Raw genomic sequence first — 17,448 nt, forward strand, 5'->3', positions numbered from 1 at the left:
CGTAGATAATCCTCCTTAGGTAAGAGCGTTTATTTTAATTGCAATCCCTAAGCAATTTTCCACTGAATTGACCATAAATTCGAAGACAAGGGGAAGTGTCCATGTTGTTTTATACTTGAGACACAGTAACAATTTAATTGCTACGCACACTGTCTGCCAAAACGTTCTTAATATATCTTTTTTTTTTGGTAGTCTTAAGACCAACTCTTCCATTTCGTACTGTTGTCAGTCTGGTTGAAGACTCGAGCAAGCTGAGAGATGTGTTTTTTTTTGTTCAAGAAAATAACAATTAAATCGCTCGGCTCAATGTCGATAAGAAAAGTTTTTGACGAGGAATGTTTGCATTTTTCAAGCAGTTCGTCAAAAAACTGAATTTTCTTTTCTGCTCCACATCAGTTTGGTCTAGGAAATAAACCGGAAATGACTAAGATAATTAAATTGCTCTACCCCTTCTGTCGCAAAGTTTTAAAAGGAAAAAAAATCCGGCGGTGAATTTTCTCTCTTGCTGCTTACAAAAAAAGCTTTGTTTTCATTAGAAAAATATGCGTCTTTTGTGTCCTGCGTTACAAGAAATACTAGCACCAATTTTTATTTCTCCTATTTTAGTTTATTAAAAATTACAATAAAATACAGTGTCTGGTCGAAGAAAAGAAAGAGTTTGAGTTCGTTCCTTTCTCGAAAAACGAGATTTCGACAACAAGAATCGAGACAAAAAAATCTACATAGATGCTGTTCTTCTATCTTATCATCTTACTGGTTCTGATTTTGTGAAGACGATAAAGTGAAAATTAAACAGCTAGATAATCAAGCGAAAATTAACTCCTTCCAATCAAATTGCTCTATTTTGAGCGTTGTTTTAATTGTATATTCCTTTAATTAAGACAATGGATCTGTTGACGCTTTGGTAAGAAAGCTAACGAGCATAATCTTCAGCAGTTTCTCGAGATCGTTGCATTTCAATCTTCTCGGAACCAGACACTGTGGTTTGTAATTAACTATAACCGACAAGAGAACAATGGCAGAAAGCAATATTGTATGTTGCTTTTGAATTGCGTTTCGAAAATCAGAGCGATTCATTTTTAAGTTCAGTGAAACTTTCCTAGTCAGTGGAACCAATCACTGGTCACGGGCCCGATTGGTCAGTGACGTGTCAGTCAAGGTGGACAGTATTATCTTGAGATCCTCGATGTCATGTCGTGAGCAAGTCGTTTGTAAGGTACAACTGTTGGGCATCAGTGTTCCATAATGGTATCCTTCTATACAAGAATTTTTTTCTGTTCTGGTGAATCAGTTTCTCTGGAGTCAGCAGTTGATGTTATCAGTTAAATTTACCAGTGTTTCTTACGAAACTGTACTCATGTGATCACCGACATCACAATTTCTCGATACAAAAAGTCTCGCTATTAATCCACTCTTTACATGTCGTTAGGTAAACAACCTGGGCGAGGGTCATTCTTGAAGTCAAGTGAATTGTTATTCGGTAGAATGTTAATTTTCTGGTTGATAATGCGCCCTGATTGGTCGGTCATGCAGTCATAGAGGACTCATGACTCGAGCACTAATGGTCGACATAAAGTTTTCGAGACGAGTCTGCTCTAAGTTGAGTGATCAAACTTACAAAAGTCTGTCGTTTTAATTTGTTAGAGAAAAAGAGTCCTGATAAACGATGTGGTTGTAAGTCAACGTGCACTGAATACCAGAACTGGCATCACAATGTCTTGCTCCCCCTGTCTGGAATAACGGATATCGTTACCAAACTGATAGAAGTCAGTTCAGTTCGTTTCAGCTGTCTTAGTTGTTTGGTGAGTGTTTCCTTCACTTAATATGTTTAATACATCGAGTTTCGAGTATCTTTTCTTTAAGAAGATAAGGTTATCTTCGACTCAAAAAAAGCAAAATGCAAATAAAAAGAAAAATCCATTGTTCTCTTGTCGATAATAGGCTATCAACTTAATAGTTATACAAATCGTTGTAATTAAAGTGGAACTGTCAAATGTACGAACTGACAACTGATATAAAAATCAGTCCCAAGTGATAGATTATTTCTCTTTTGATTAAATGAACGCAAACGGAGAAAAATCTCTTGTTCGTCTATTTCTCCAAAGACGACAAACAGACAAGTGACTACTTATGCTACTACAAAAATTTCTTCATTCAAATTTTAATATGGTAACCAATTGGTGCCTCTCTCAATAAACTAAAATTTTAATTCGTAGAGAACGAATTTTTTTTCCTAATTGACTTGCAGTTCCACCTAACTACACACTTTTTTTAAAATATGTCAATGATGACATGTTAAAGCTAGCAACTGAAATAGTGAAATAGCATGGTGACTTGAACTACTGAGTCATTTGAATTCAAGAAATTAAGTTCCAGTAACTTCAACAAATTTTTTAATTTGACATCAATTCATTTGAATGCATGAAATTAAGACTGAGCAGCTAGGGCCATGGATTCAAAATGAACATTTGTCTTTTCCCTTCCTTAAGAATGACCAAATTATATTTGCATAAATTTTATTTGTTATCACCATACGTGTATGTTGATTTGCAAAACAAAGTGTATCTATTCCATCAATCCCGACAACTCACAGATCTGATCGGATGCAATTCAGAGAAGTTTTCAAATAGATATTGACAATAGTTCAGTCACCATTTTACCAAAAATATATTATAATTTTAAATGCTTATCTCTGTCGAATCTTCTCGTCCATCCAGTGGATCCAGTTCTCCTTTTGAAGAGATATTTCATCATTCTTTTCCTCTTCACCAAGACAATTATCTAAAACACAAACATTATGCTGATGAGAAATGAGATGAATTTTACTGACTAGTGTATAACTTAACTCAAGTAAAGGATTTTTACTGACGAATGTTTAAGTTAACTCAAGTAAAGGATTTTTACTGACGAGTGTTTAACTCAACTCAAGTAAAGGATTTTTACAGACGAGTGTTTAACTCAACTCAAGTAAAGGATTTTTACTAACGAGTATTTAACTTAACTCACGTAAAGGTGGAAAAACCCAAAGACACACACTTGCAAATTCTACCGAGCTAAACTCCCTCAAGACACGAGAAAAAAAAATGATTACATGCACGTGGCCGTGTCCAAGAGTTAAGACGCGTTGAAGGTTTCGAAATGACTCTAATAGCCTTTCTAGTTTCGAATTTTCCGTACTTTCGGCTTCAGTTATGGCTAAAATGCCCTTTTCTTGTTCTCGAATTTGAGCGGCCGACTACTTGCGCACGTGGCAACTCGCCAAGGTAATATCCTGTAACTTCACTCTCGTATTTTCCAACAAAATTACAATATTTACCCTTACTGAAGAATAGTACACACTTCCATTTCCTCATGAACGTTTCTTCAAACTTCTTCCCGCTTCATTCTCGTCGTTATCAGAACCTCGTCATACATGTCTTCACACTTTGACGACAAGTTGCATGAATATGGATTAGAAACAACAACCAATCACTGATTTTGACGTAGGCACGACTTGTAACACATATTTAGCGTCGGCCAATGAACAGTAAGCCTTTGAAATAAATAATTTTCTTGTCTTTATTTTTAATTTTACAGGGCTGCTTAAAACGAATCATAATTTCTTCCGTTTTCATTATCTAGGAATAAATATTGCAAAAAAAATGCTGTACACTCACCATTTGAGGGAACAAAAGGGCTTGAGCGGTATTGTTAAAAGCAGTCGTTTCTATCTCTAAACTTTAGAACGTTTTATTAATGAGTTAATTATTAATAGGGTGAGAAGAAAAATTCAGTGATATGTGGATTTGAAATGGAAAGTTAAAATATACGGAAGAGACAAGGGTAAGTTAGATTTAAAAAATAATAGAACAGAAATGAAAGGAGAAAAAGAGGGGAAAAGGAAAGGTTTATGGTGATGTTTCTTCGCTGTTCCTGTGCGGGGCTATTCCTGACATGATCGATTCGTGAGCGGAGCTCATATCCCCAGTGCCACTTTGCAGGTTGCCGGTGATTGGCGATTTTCAATATTTTAATGTAATGCAAAAAATTGAAAAACTTAAAGACAAGTCATACTGCACAACTTAAGTGCAGTGATAAAAATCAGTGGATAAAGAAAAGGAATGACAGAAGAACGAAAAGAACTACAGCAACGACTGAGACACACGTCGCGGTTCATCTTAAGGCCTGAGAAACTCTCGCACAACTTACCTGAGTGTTTTTTCGGTATTCCTCCAGATGAAGAGACGATATCAGACAAAAAATTGCCCTCTTTTCACTGGTTGCCGAAAGAGAAAACAAGAGAGCACCTTACATGGGGGAAATGGGGTCAAGTTTGAACAATAAATTACTGCGAAGGATAAAAGAAATATTGTGCTAGCTCCATGACACTAATATCCTTTTGGACCCAGTTGTCTAGGCAACGGAAGTGTCAAGGTATTCTTTGGAAAATTTCTAATGAATCTTTCAATTAAAACTTTCAGAGAAAGGAAATTAAGGCTTGAGCCCTGATTTCCTCGCGTCTTTTAATATCTTGGTTGTCACCAGTCTTTACCTAAAGGAGGGGAAATGTATTAAAGATTTCTTTACGTAGGATAAACTGTAGACTTCATTAAGAAAAATCACACAGTATAGTTTATTTTAAATTTTATTTCTTGGTAAAATTTGCGGTAAAGTACTTTCAATTCTAAATTGTAATTTATGCGTAAAGTAACGGCTTCAAAGGAAAAAACAATTTCAACAATATTTGTTATCAAAAAACGTGACTAGGTGTCATACTGTCTTATGTACCTTTTATTGGTGAAGATAGAAATTTTATAGTTTCTGGAGCAAAGACTGATATTCGTTTGAACAGGTTGTGGTCGAGAAACGATTTAGAAATCACGTTCAACTCTTAGTTTTAAGACCCTTGTGATTACAAGAAGCTGTTTATTTTGAGGACAAGGGTTAATTTTCAGTGTGATATCTAAGAGTATGGCTAATACAGTTCTGTAAGGTTACGAATGAAAATACATGAATCCCGACAGATGGCTGCCTTTTCTAAGCTTTCATCAGCTTCATACTTGTAGTGTCGATTGCTCTTAGTCACTCACGATCGTCACGATGGTTGTGAATTGATAAATAAAGATGAAAACCTTCCACGACACACAATAAATTACTACTCCTTTGAAATTTGGTATCATGTGACGAGTTCAGGAAAATAAGCCGCGACCGATCTTGATGCTTCCCTAAAAAAAAAACGTAACAAGGCACAAAGAAATGTTCGGCAGTCCAGTTTCGTAGCCTCTCTTGAAATTGTTATTCACTCCGCCCCTCCAACCTCCCAGAAACAAAAAAATGAGTGTGATTGGAAAAAACGGAGAGTAAAATATATCTCTGATGACAACAGTTGTTTCTTTGGGGTATTACTAAACTAAAAAAAAATGGTTGGATAAGGGGCACCTCTTTGACAGAATCAAGGCGCTACACAATGTATATCGGATTAGGAGTGATTACGGTAAAAACCTTTGCCTACAAACTCTATTGGCGACTTGGTTGCACTTCCACATCTCTCACATGAGTTTTCATACATAACAGCCTTCTGACCTGGTCACGGAATTGAGTGTGCCTGAAGCCATAGATCCAAGGGTTTGTCACGCAACTTAAACTCATGAGGAAAGCCGCTGACAGGTCAACTGAGTCTGGAATGTTTCCGATACGGGCCACACGTAGAAAGTGAATAACGCAGATCGGAATCCACGTGATGATGTATACGCCAATCAGCAAGAGGACTGTCTTGGCAACATTAACCTGGAAAAGCCAAAATAAAAAGAATGCAAAAAATATTGCAATAGAATCTTTAAATTAGTACTGTTACCTGTTTGAACCCGGAGCCCATTAGGTAATGGGCTCCTGTTTGAACTCGGTATGTTGATTTTTACAAATCGTTGACTTAGGATAATCAGTCTTAACTCACGTAAAAAGGGTTTTTACATGGCACCCGTACTAACAAGAGAGGAAAGTATATTTAATGATAACTGCTTCTCAGAAACCTCTTCATAATTTTCTATGTCGATGTTTCCTTTCCCCCGGACGGAGCCACCCATTTTAAGAGTTCGATCTCGTCAACAGTTCGCTATGGGTTCCTTTTCAAGTTTAAATCCATAATGGTAAAATTAAGCCACCTCCCCCGCCCTCCCTCCCCCCCTCCACCACTCCTAAACCCCCCCCCCCTCCACCCACATTCCCAATTCCTCTTCGTAGTTTTATCCAGATAAAAATTATGTAATGTACTAATCCCGTTTAATATCTTCAAATTCGTTTTATTGCACTTTTGAAATTCTGATTTGTCATATATAACAAAATTTCGTACTTGTTGGAGTTCAGGCGGAATAAAGCAAAAGGAAAAGCGAGGGAAAAACGATTAGCAAAATTCGAAAGAATATTTCAGTGGAACTGGTAAACTTCTGGTTTGACACAACTTGAAATATATACCGCATTTGTTATTAACAAATCACCTGCCGCATTTTTTTTCTTCGACGATAAGCTTCACAAAAAAGCCGCTTGCTTTCAACGAAATCCTGTATTTCCCGGCACATTTGTGAAACAAAAGAATAGTTCATTTAGGTACTCTCTTGGAAGGTTTTTAAAAGCCTTCCTACACTTTAATCATATCTTGTCTCATTCCCCCTCTTATCTTAAAAAAAAATCAAAGATAAACTTTCTTGAAAATTAACACAGCAACATTAACTGTTTGTCTTGGACTAACAAGCAATCAAATTTAGGACAGGCTTTCGAATATAGTAAAACTCTCGCATTTTGTCGATGACCTCAACGAAAAATTAGCGAAAAGCCTCTTTTAATATAAATAAGTAACTCATAATAATCAAAATCAAAGGTAAAAAAGATACAGATATCTCAGGACCTACATCCACTTGTTAGTACATGTGGTTTTTGTGATATCGAGAGCGCGAGATAGCGTGACGCGAACGATCTCTGAATTTATTTAACAAATACGAGTACAAAGTTTCAAATTAAGACGAATTCCAACCTACCTCTTTCTTCAATCTTTCAGCGTTTTCCGAACTAATGTTGACTGGTAGAGTTCGGATGCATTTAACACGGTTTTTGCTCCTCTTCATAGCTTTGTAGATCTTCACGTAACACCAGATGAGCACAGAGAACGGTGTTGTGATGAATGTTATCACTAGAAAACTTGTGTATGAGTAACTGCTTCCCACTGCTATAAAACAAGTCGCGCGTGAGGCGAAGAAACCGTAGTGGCCCCACCCTAAAATTGGCGGAATGGCAATGAAGACGGCCAGAAACCAAAGAGTGAAAAGCATAACTTTGGTCCGTCGCAGACTGAAAAACGTAGAGCTTTCGTTTGCTCGCACGATTAAAAAGTATCTGTTCACACTTATGAGCGTCACCGACATAAGAGAAGCAACCAGGAATACGAGGGTGTAGGAACCGTTTACATGACAAAACGCGTCGCCAAAAACCCATCGCCTTTTAATAAGAACACCCGCAGAGACAGAGAGAGTGAAAAAAATCCGGAGAAGATCTGACACACTAAGGTTTACAATCAGGTAGTTCGGTATTGTTTGTAAATGACGATGGGTATAAACCATAGCACAAATGCCGAAGTTACCAACGAGTCCGAAAATGATTATAAGAAATACAACCGCGACCCCGAGGACTGTGAACACAGGAGATCCATGAGCCAGAGGCGGAAAATACGTAGAACTATCCATCAAGAATCCTCCTTAGAAGAAAAAAAAAATTCCTTTTTATGAAGTCGGTAACGGCGTACAGGTGTTGAAATTTGCATGCGCTCTTTTGACCGCAAAACTTTTCCTAAGTAAATAGAGGATGCAACATCAAGATATCTGCCTTGCCCATTGACGAAAAACGATTAAAAATCTGACAACAGTAATTAGAAATGGGTGAAATCAGTGAAATATTGTAAGCCACTTAAAAATTATTTTGCAAGAAGTAGGATTGAATGACACTTGAAACGCGTAAAACACGTCGCTAATAATTCTACGCAATTATCATAGCAAAATCTGATATTTTCACGTTTTTGTGATTCGAAAAGCATTCAATTTGCAGTATTTGACATATGCCGGCAGATAGTAACAATTCTGATTACCTTTTTTGATATCTCCACTCTTGAAAGTAAAACAAACTGACACCGGCGGGCAATCATTTAAGAGTTTGCCAAGGCGTCCATGTACGTAATACAGCAAACTGTCACAGTTTCGATATTAGTTTGAGCAAAGTCTTCCGAAGACATTTCTTGTGATGACATATAATTTTTAATGTAAATACGTCATCGTATTCAACGACATCAATTCATTCTACAGAGAATCTCGATCAACGAAAAACACAAATATATACAAGAAAATATTCGAAAAAAAGAGCGGACCAAAAAACGCATAAAAACGCAACCAAAAAAACTTAAAAAGAACAACTAAGGAACGAAAATTAGAGCAATTACAAAACATCGCACAAATTGACTATCCACTTCATGGCAAGACTTCACTGAGGTTTTTCTTCTGAGAGACATTTTCTGAATTAGGACATCGAATTGGATTCGATTTAAGGTCCGTGTTATATCCGTCACTGATAAAACGAGCAGAAGAAATGTGATATTTAATCCACCGTTATCTGTCGTAAATGTCTGACAATTTGGGTGACCACGTTAATATCACTTTCCATGATCTGAGAGCCTCCCAGGAACGGAAATTGAGTTCAGTAATGCTGTGACGCTCAGGATCTAACACACACAAAAAAAAAGACAGATGCCACAAACAAGAACTCACTTAATATTTATTTTGTCGTCAAGAACTCTCTAAAATCGCAAAATAGTTTTTAATATTAAACTATTCATATCATGTAAATTATTGTAATAAAAAAATTCCGTGTGACTCGTGAGACTGGTAGAAGAGATTTACTCTTTCACATCGTTAACATGCTCTAAAAAATGACAATTCTCTCATTTCGGTATTCATCAAAAGTGTTATAATCACCTATAATCACCAATCTTTGAGTACTTTGGGGAAGGAATCACAAAAAACTGAAAACTAAAATTGAGCACAATCGTTCACAACAAAAAGATGTGACACAGAACAGAGTAGCAAATGCAGCGCAGACAAACAAAGGTTATGAAAACAGTTTAAAAATATCAATGAAACTAGATTTCTATCAAAAATTACAGCACAGCTGAAATTTCATGTGAAGTGTAATGAAGCGCATAAAATTAAAAAAAAACCCTTTGTGCTACTGTAGTAATAATTATTGCCACATTTAAGACATATGTCTTTTGTTTAACAAGTTTATGGAAAATCATGACCAACATTTTGTTTCGCCTATCGCGTGGTTCTCGTTCGCGATAATCTTGCTCTGCCACGCGCGAGGCGTATACTGCCACGCGTGGCTGGTATTCTGCAAATTTTAAGTTTCATTTTCACCCGTTTCGAGTACCCGTAAGATTACCTGTCCTGCAGGATCACGGGAAGCTAAATTTAAATTTCAAAAACCATTGATGCATTCTGTCTATTTTACTACGCCCACACGCGTTATCCATGCAATCAGAGAAAAGGCGCCAGTGGGCATTCACTTCATCTCACAATTGATTCCCATGTAAACTCTCCCAAAAATTCAAACACATTTTCCCTCAAGAAAACGATGAGAAAAGACATACTCATCAATTAATAGCCTGGATTATTTTAAAAAATTACCATATTCGGATCACTAATTCATAAGGAAAATATAGTAGCAAGGAATGAGACTTACTCATCAGTTCTTAACAATTAAAGGGTGAACTCTTTCCTTCGTCAGCCCTCCCATCGTAAAAATCTTTATTTCACTTTATTGCAATCACAGCCCCCCTACTATCATCAATCCTTTCTATTTTTGATCGAAGAACTTCTTTCGAGTTTCGTTTGGTCTCAAATGGAATTTCCTTCCATCGTTTAACGTATATTTCTAAATAAAGACTACAGTCTATATAAAATATCGAGGAAGTAAGACAAACGCTCTGAGATCTAAAATTGGTATAAAAATAGATAACATATAGAAAAAATTACCTTCATTTTTTTTTCTCTATTATTCACGTTCAGTGACCCCAATTTATTCTCACGAAAAGATTTAGTACTCTTACTACCACCAATTTGTTTGGCGTTCAAAATATTGAGTAATGAACTTGGCCAAGCTCAACAAATGAATTCTGCTTCAATTTCCTTGGTTTTGAATCAATGTGTCCCTCGAGATGACCCATCTTTTGTCATTCTACGCTTGTAGAAAAAATTGCGTGGTAGAAGTTCACTGGAAATTGGCGTATAAATCAAAGGAATCTAAATACTCTTGCAACGTTGTGTAGCAAAATTCATACTGCTCCTACAAGAAAAGATGGATGGAAAATGTTGGTAAATAAAATCCATGGGGCAAATGCTATGACATTATAAATTATTCAAACCGATGAGGCGGCAAATTTGATAGTCCAGCGGTTATCGGCCGAAAAAACACTGAATTGTTCAAATTAATGATAAAAGCAAGAAACTTTGCCACAATACTTATGACCTTACAACAAACATTTTCTGATATAGGGCCAATCCAAATTAACTTCTGAAGACGAACACCACCCATGTCAGAAATTCGCTAACATGGAAACGAGGCTAAGAATAAAGAAAAGGGGCAGGTTTCTAAAGAAAATGTGGTGCTGCGTAGGTAGGAGTTTTACAAGACAATTTGGTGTTATCAACTGTGTTTATAATTTAACTTGGCCACCGTAGAAAAGTTGACGTTTCGAGCCCTTCGTCAGAGCGAATGACGAAGGGCTGACGCTCGAGACAACAGCTTTAAAAATTCTTCACGGTGACCAATTTACATTATCAGTTTAGTTGGTAAAACAAAATCATTTCGTTCTGCACAGCTTTCCACAGGAGCGACTATATACAAGGAAAAGGAAGAAGATAAATCTAATCGCCCCAACCTCTCCGAAAAAAAGAGGGGAAATAGAAAAATACAAATAAACGATCAAAAAAGAAGAGGACAGGACCAGATCAATACATAGCGTGCGCGATTTAATCAGAAAAAAAGAATGGTTTGCTTGGTAACAATAGAAACAAGATCGTGTAAAAAAAAAAATATTTAAAAGATGTACAAGTCAAGATGTAAATTTACGGCGTGCAATCGTTGTTAAAGGCTTGTACTTGACATGGAGCAAAAAACAGGACAAGGACATTTTTGGGAGATCGAGTTGTGCGTATTTTGTTACATAAAGTAGCTCTTAAATTCTTTGGCGGTTATTGTAACAGATCTTTACGTCTTACCGCAGTCTGCACCATGGCAGGTCTCTGGAGCCTCATAGCTTGAACCGTTTGGAACACGTCAATCACTCCTTCAGCCTTGAGGCGCTCTATCATGATGCTGATCCCACAGAACACGCCCGTACGGCCGACGCCACCACTGATGACATAAGTGAGATGAGCAAGTTTCATCTTAGGAGTTTGCAACTTAGTGTTCCCTTCCGGGAAGGGGAGAGGGATGGGACTGTCCATTAGAGCCTATACGGGGTAGCTTTTCTAAAAGAGTAGTGAGTTCACACCTTAACTACCTCTCAGCGGTTTGTGATTTAAATGCTGCTGACTAAGCCTGGGATTCAGGGTAGGGGGAATCAAGATGGCAATTCTTGCATTTCGTAACTTTGCTTTTTATTTCTTAGATTTCAAACTCTGAGAACAATTTTTTGAAAATTGAACACTTAAAATTGGACATGAAGCCATCTAGTCGACTTTGTGTCGCGCTTCAAGACAAGACTAAAATATCGCAGCTTTCTGCAGCATAAACATCAAAGCTGGTTGGCATATAAGTAAACAGTTTTCTGTTGCCCTTATTCTGCTTCATTCTTACCTGCAGTGTATCACGATTGCTGTATTTCCACTCTGTTGCTGCCATTTCTGCACTTGACCGATCAGATCCACTATTCCCACTCCAGAGTCCGGGAGTCCAGTGTCCGGCCAGTCTGTGTACTGGAACTGACACACAGTGTGCGAGTTCTTCTCCTGTAAGATAGAGATCGAGATGGTTCTAAATACTGAAACAAATCAACCTGACAAATCAACCGCCTTCCCCCCCCCCCCCCAAAACCAACCCTTAACATAAATCAACTAAGACAAAAAAATCTATTTTTTGGAACTTCTATACCTCCGTATGTGTGAGTTTAAATTTCCTGGTAATGTAATCAGCAAACGAGTTTTCCTCTATTAACTCCACAAGAATGACGCCGTACAACCGAGATCCCTCTGAAGGCCAGTAATGGTGACATTTTACCTGACAGAAAAAAGCAACAGTAAGCATAATTCAACTTCTTTTTCGCATTAATTCAAAACCTTGCGAGCTAACTGACTAATTGACTCACCGACTGTCTGACTGACTGCTAGCAGATGACCTCTGGACGTGCGAACGTACCGACGGACTGAATATGAACTAGCAGGTTGGCGGGCTGACCGGAAAAGCTGACTGATTTGACTGATCTGAACGATTGCCCGACTGACCTCACTGATAGACAGACTTGATTGACTAAGTGACTAATGAACGGACTCACGAACTGACTAGCCGACCGAATACATGACTGACTGCTAAATGGGTGAAAAACGGAATGGCCTCTCTGATTGTCTGACTAACTCACTTTAATGACTGATTCAAGAATGACAGGCTGATGATTTATTTGCAGCGCAAGTCCTCTTAAACTGCTTAATTCCCTATGCCTCTATGACGAATTAAGTCTTTTCTGAGCGCAGTTTCCAATTCGGTTTTCAAATCACATGCGGGTGGAGAATTTATATGGCGATCATACTAAATAAAATTGAAACTTGCGCTCAGCGCACATTGATGGGACTCTCGCTAGCGCCGGTTTGTTCGCTTCAGTTGAGCTTACTTTAAATAAAACGAGGGAGTAATAAATACGGCTCACAGACGCTATTGAACGGTGCTATGTACGGGCTTCGACTAATACAAGTTTCCCCATTGTTGACTTAACCTTTCTTCCTCGGAAGTTACCGCTCACACTTTTAGCTCTTACCTTTCCTGCCTCTTCCTCTCTAGTTAGCATCACAATAGCTGCAGATTCCTGTTCCCATATCAGGCGCCAGAAATCTTCAAACGTATCTGGGACTGGGGCTTGAGTTGCCACGTACGCTCTTGGTTGGCAGTAACCCTAATGATGCAGCAATGAAACGAACTTTTGTCATGAAACGAGGAAAAAACGAAGGGAACGTTCCAGACGCTAGTTTTTCCCAAATAACTTGAATGAATGGGGTGCTTTGAAATTCGCTTTTTGCAGAGCTTCTTTTATTTGAGAACACAATTACTGGTTTTGATTGTTCGTCGACAAACAAACAGACTCGCAACATAAAAAAGCAACAAGCGGCTATTTTAGGATAAAGAGACACAAAGCGATTCACTTGTCACTTACTTAAGGCGTTAAAAGCCTTTGGAACAACTAAACCGAGCGACACTAGATAATGGTAGTCTTGAAAACCTATGGCAGGGATTTCAATAAATGTTTCCATAAGTGGCTGTCGATGGTGTAATAGGCGGCTTAGCCCGGTAAAGGGGCCCCCCGGTAAGGGGCGAAACCCCAACACAAGAGCCTGCTCGCAGGCTAAACAGACGGTAGTTAACCCTTTAACCCCTTGGAGTGACCAGCATCTAATTTCTCCTTACAATATCAACCCCAAATCACTCTTTAAGGTCATGAGAATAAAGGAAATGATCACCAACTAGAGAAGTTCTGGATTATGAAACAAATTCTCCTCGTCAGCACCTTAAGGATTGTATAGGAAACAGTATGGAGAATATGCATTCTGATGTTAAGGCGGAAAGGGTTCAAAGGTCTTAAGGCGCAGTAAACTGCTGGTAACTGGCCTTTATTGAAAACTCTGCTATAGGTAAAGCGACGAGACTATCAGTGAATAAGCTGAAATACAATTATATCATATGTCTTCACATCTCTTGAGCTAATTAATACCTAAGGATATCACCCCTAGTAAAAGTTGCTCCACTGAAAAATTCTCGCCTGAACTCGACACTTGCCGGGCGCGATTTAATCCATTCGATAAAAAGGTCCCAGAAAATAACGAATATGCCAATGTCTTAAAACGAATCAAACCATAACAATAAGCGAAGTTTGATATCTGTCCACAAATTATCAAACTAACTTATCATTAGATTACTTACATCAATGTAATTCGCGTTTATGTAGTCAGAGCCCATTTCTCCCGGCCTCATTTTCAAATGTACTCGAGTGCTTTCGACTGAAAAAGACGACACTCATATAGTCAGTTCTAAAAACATACACAAGTGGAACTGAAAAAAGCGCTTGAAAAAATGTGCATCAGGGCAGGCAAGTCTTAAACACCTTTTGAAACCACCCAACGCTTCAGAACAGTTTGTTGTAAACGTTCACACGGCCCACACTCAGTTATCGGTTCCGATAACACTTGGTTTCTATGGAAAAGTTTATGAACAAAACTAATTTTGGCAGATATTGACAAGAAGGTTACTCACAAGGAAGAATATTTGCGTAGCGATTCTTTGAAGCATTGCAATTCAGACTGGCGCTCTTGAATGCGATTGGGTGGTTTTCTTCTTTAGCCAGCCGGCAAAACTCGTTTTCCAGGTAGGTGTAACCGGTTTCTTGATCGACCTGTCGAAGTTCCCGTATGCGAGTACCAAGGTCTTTGGCCTCGACTTCAGTTACTCCGCAGGTAATGGCTTCTAGGAGGGCATCGTGAATAAACACGTACTGCGCCTAAAAGGAGAGAAATAGCAACAGAGAATTCGACCAAACTATGTACATTTTGCAGGCTAAGATGTTTTGAATACAGATATGAAACTCGTGCGAAGTAACGTAAAAGAAGGTGTTTAGGCTTAATAATAAAAATCAAGTATGACTTCATTTTCCAGTTCTACTGGTGACTCAAATAAAAAAAAGAGAAAAAAAGTCTTAAGGTGGATCACACTTACCTCAGTTTGCACCATGAAGTTCCTCTGAAACCTCATCTGACGGACAAAACCAAACACGTCAATGCTATCCTCTTGGCTTATTCTCTGTAACATGACATCCAAGGTAATAAATGTTCCTGTACGACCAACACCCGCACTGTAAGAGTAAAACAGAAGGGAAATTGATCAAGGCCACGTACTCATAGCTTAAGAATAGACCCTTTATCTTTCTGTCTCGTCTTAAAGTACAAAAATACATGATTAAATTGCTAATCCAAAAGCGAACACCTCCCGAGAAAATGTTTGAGCTTTTCGGTAACACGTTACCTGCAATGCACTACCATGGGTCCAACAGACTCCCGATTACTGACGTAAGCGTGACGCACCAAAGAGAGTAGCGGGGTGGGGTGAGACGGTACACCGTGGTCAGGCCAAGCTGTAAAATGGAACTGTTTCACTTCACGTTCGTCTTCGGGAAACTGGACAGAAGAAAAATTTTAAATTATAAGGATATTATTTTATCACAAGAAGCTATAATGTGCCCATGAAACTACAATGATCTATCCCCCATTAAACTCTTCATTCCACGATCTAAATATCTAATATTCAAATATTCTCTTTAAAGTTCACATCGTCAGTTGTAAACAAATTACATGAATCTGGTGTTATGCTTAGAAAGAACCCCCTTCTCTCAATGGCAAGTGTACTTTTTCTGATGTGTTTCCTGGAAAATTTGCTTAACGAGTTAAAACGGATTCTTATCAGAAAAATGTCATCTTACCAGTTTATGAGACATCACCATTTTTCTCACAGTGTAGTGGGACATGTTAAGAGTTTCTTTCAAAGTCACTTGAACTTGACCGTACTTTCTTGTACCACGTTCAGGCCAGTACTGGTCACACTTCCGCTAAATAATAAAAACACAGCATTGCGTGATACAGCAAATAGACAGATATCATTGAGGCACAGAGTGTTATGTTGTTATCATTCTCATTTCTGCTGTTATCTTTACTTACCCTTCCCCTTTCCTCTAATTTTGTCAGCATGATGATGACTGAACACATTTGTTCCCACATCATGCGCCAGAAATCATCGAACGTTTCCATAAGCGGACCTAGAGCAAAAATGTTAAAAAAGTGTACAGTATGTTAACTCTTTAACTCCCAGATCAAATTTGAAATTCTCCTTACTGTCAACCTTACAATTGTTATAATGTTAGTTCGGAGAATTTAGTATTGGATTAACTAATTATCACCAAATTTATATTTATTTTATTCTCATCACTCATCTGGTTGATATTGTATTGATATTGTATTAATATTGTATTAATATTGTAAGATAAGAAAAGCAACCTGCGGTTAACTAACCTGATCAAAACAGTTAGAGAAAAAATGCAACAACAAAACGTAAACATAATCATAACACCAACAAAAATAAACAAACAAATGTCCTTTTGCTTATTATTGCTGCACCACTTTTTCTTCTGGCTATCTTCAGTGCAGATCTTCTTTATTATCATTTTTTAATATTTATATTAATATTAACATACCTTGGGCCGCAATGTAAGCTCGCTGTCGGTTGTAGCCCTGACAATAAATGAAAAAAAAAACAACAACAAACAAATAAGAAATAATATATTTTACCCACAGACGAAATAACTAATTACCTCCCCAGTTGAGAGAATATCTATTTCCAGCACTTCACCACAATAGTCAGCGTTTCTTGTTTTGTTTTGTTTTTTTTTAACTCGAGAAGCCAGCCTTGAAAAAGGTTCGGCGTTATTTGGGGGTCAACCTGATGATCTAGAAGTGTTTATTCCAAATTGCAGCCCTGCCATTACTTGACATGACTTTCCTCGCACTACTTTGTTATAAAACGCTCTTAATGATGTATAGCTTACAAAGAAATAATGGAAACTTACATCGATGAAACTTGCGTTAATATAGTCAGACCCCGCCACACCATCAATCGGGTTCAGGAGCACTCTAGTGTGATCGTCTGCATAGAAAAAACTCAAATTGTCACCTTTTCTCTCTTTTGTAAACAAGAACAATAAATTATGACTAAGGAAGAAAGGAATAACAGGAAAGGAATTAATATCTTTAAAAAAAACCTACATGCCACAATGTTAGCGTATCTGTTTTTGAACTTGTTTGTAGGATTCAAAAAGTGCTGAAAGGAGAACTCCTCTTCCGGTTGAACGAGCTGTAGAACAGAAAGGTTAGAACAGTTAGGGTCACTACTTATAACGGGGGGGGAGGGAAGGTGGGGAAATGGGGGACTGGAGGAAGGCTGGGTCTGTACTATTCTTATGATCCCCTTCATTGGCACTTATAATCTGTTGGCGATGACTGATCCCGCCGCTCTGTTCCTTCCTGAAAATCAAATGACCCCCCCCCCCCGGCCAAAAAAAAAAAATAATTTGCCCCCTCCCCCAAAGGCGACAAAAAGTGACTGGTACCTAAGAAGAGTCAAAAC

The 17,448-nt window shown here is 38.0% G+C and overlaps 2 protein-coding genes and 1 long non-coding RNA gene across 3 annotated transcripts in view; all 3 read right to left on the reverse strand.

Moving 5' to 3' along the window:
* Window positions 1-2,604: 2,604 nt before the first annotated feature.
* Window positions 2,605-4,318, reverse strand: LOC136283801 (uncharacterized). The gene is made up of 3 exons (XR_010718914.1): window positions 4,189-4,318; window positions 3,317-3,423; window positions 2,605-2,781 (listed from the first exon to the last, which is right to left on the reverse strand). It is a non-coding gene; the product is annotated as an uncharacterized lncRNA (long non-coding RNA).
* Window positions 4,319-5,496: 1,178 nt separating this feature from the next.
* On the reverse strand, window positions 5,497-7,715 carry LOC131782100 (melanopsin-B-like). The gene is made up of 2 exons (XM_059098813.2): window positions 7,011-7,715; window positions 5,497-5,766 (listed from the first exon to the last, which is right to left on the reverse strand). Exons 1-2 carry the CDS (start codon window positions 7,710-7,712, stop codon window positions 5,497-5,499), a joined length of 972 nt encoding a protein of 323 aa, XP_058954796.2. The 5' UTR covers window positions 7,713-7,715.
* Window positions 7,716-8,765: 1,050 nt separating this feature from the next.
* The window catches only part of LOC131782074 (receptor-type tyrosine-protein phosphatase S), a 31,611-nt gene continuing 22,928 nt past the window's right edge, over window positions 8,766-17,448 (reverse strand). The window contains exons 25-38 of the mRNA XM_059098789.2: window positions 17,088-17,175; window positions 16,892-16,968; window positions 16,520-16,556; window positions 15,987-16,084; window positions 15,752-15,877; window positions 15,298-15,449; window positions 14,992-15,127; window positions 14,533-14,776; window positions 14,203-14,279; window positions 13,046-13,180; window positions 12,169-12,294; window positions 11,875-12,026; window positions 11,295-11,430; window positions 8,766-10,359 (exon numbers count right to left, since the gene is read on the reverse strand). Coding sequence (XP_058954772.2) covers window positions 10,285-10,359; window positions 11,295-11,430; window positions 11,875-12,026; window positions 12,169-12,294; window positions 13,046-13,180; window positions 14,203-14,279; window positions 14,533-14,776; window positions 14,992-15,127; window positions 15,298-15,449; window positions 15,752-15,877; window positions 15,987-16,084; window positions 16,520-16,556; window positions 16,892-16,968; window positions 17,088-17,175 — 1,659 coding nt within the window. The 3' untranslated portion in view covers window positions 8,766-10,284. The remainder of the gene's footprint in view (window positions 10,360-11,294; window positions 11,431-11,874; window positions 12,027-12,168; window positions 12,295-13,045; window positions 13,181-14,202; window positions 14,280-14,532; window positions 14,777-14,991; window positions 15,128-15,297; window positions 15,450-15,751; window positions 15,878-15,986; window positions 16,085-16,519; window positions 16,557-16,891; window positions 16,969-17,087; window positions 17,176-17,448) is intronic.

The sequence above is a fragment of the Pocillopora verrucosa genome, chromosome 10 (genome assembly GCF_036669915.1).
Source record: "Pocillopora verrucosa isolate sample1 chromosome 10, ASM3666991v2, whole genome shotgun sequence".
NCBI classification, from domain to species: domain Eukaryota; kingdom Metazoa; phylum Cnidaria; class Anthozoa; order Scleractinia; family Pocilloporidae; genus Pocillopora; species Pocillopora verrucosa.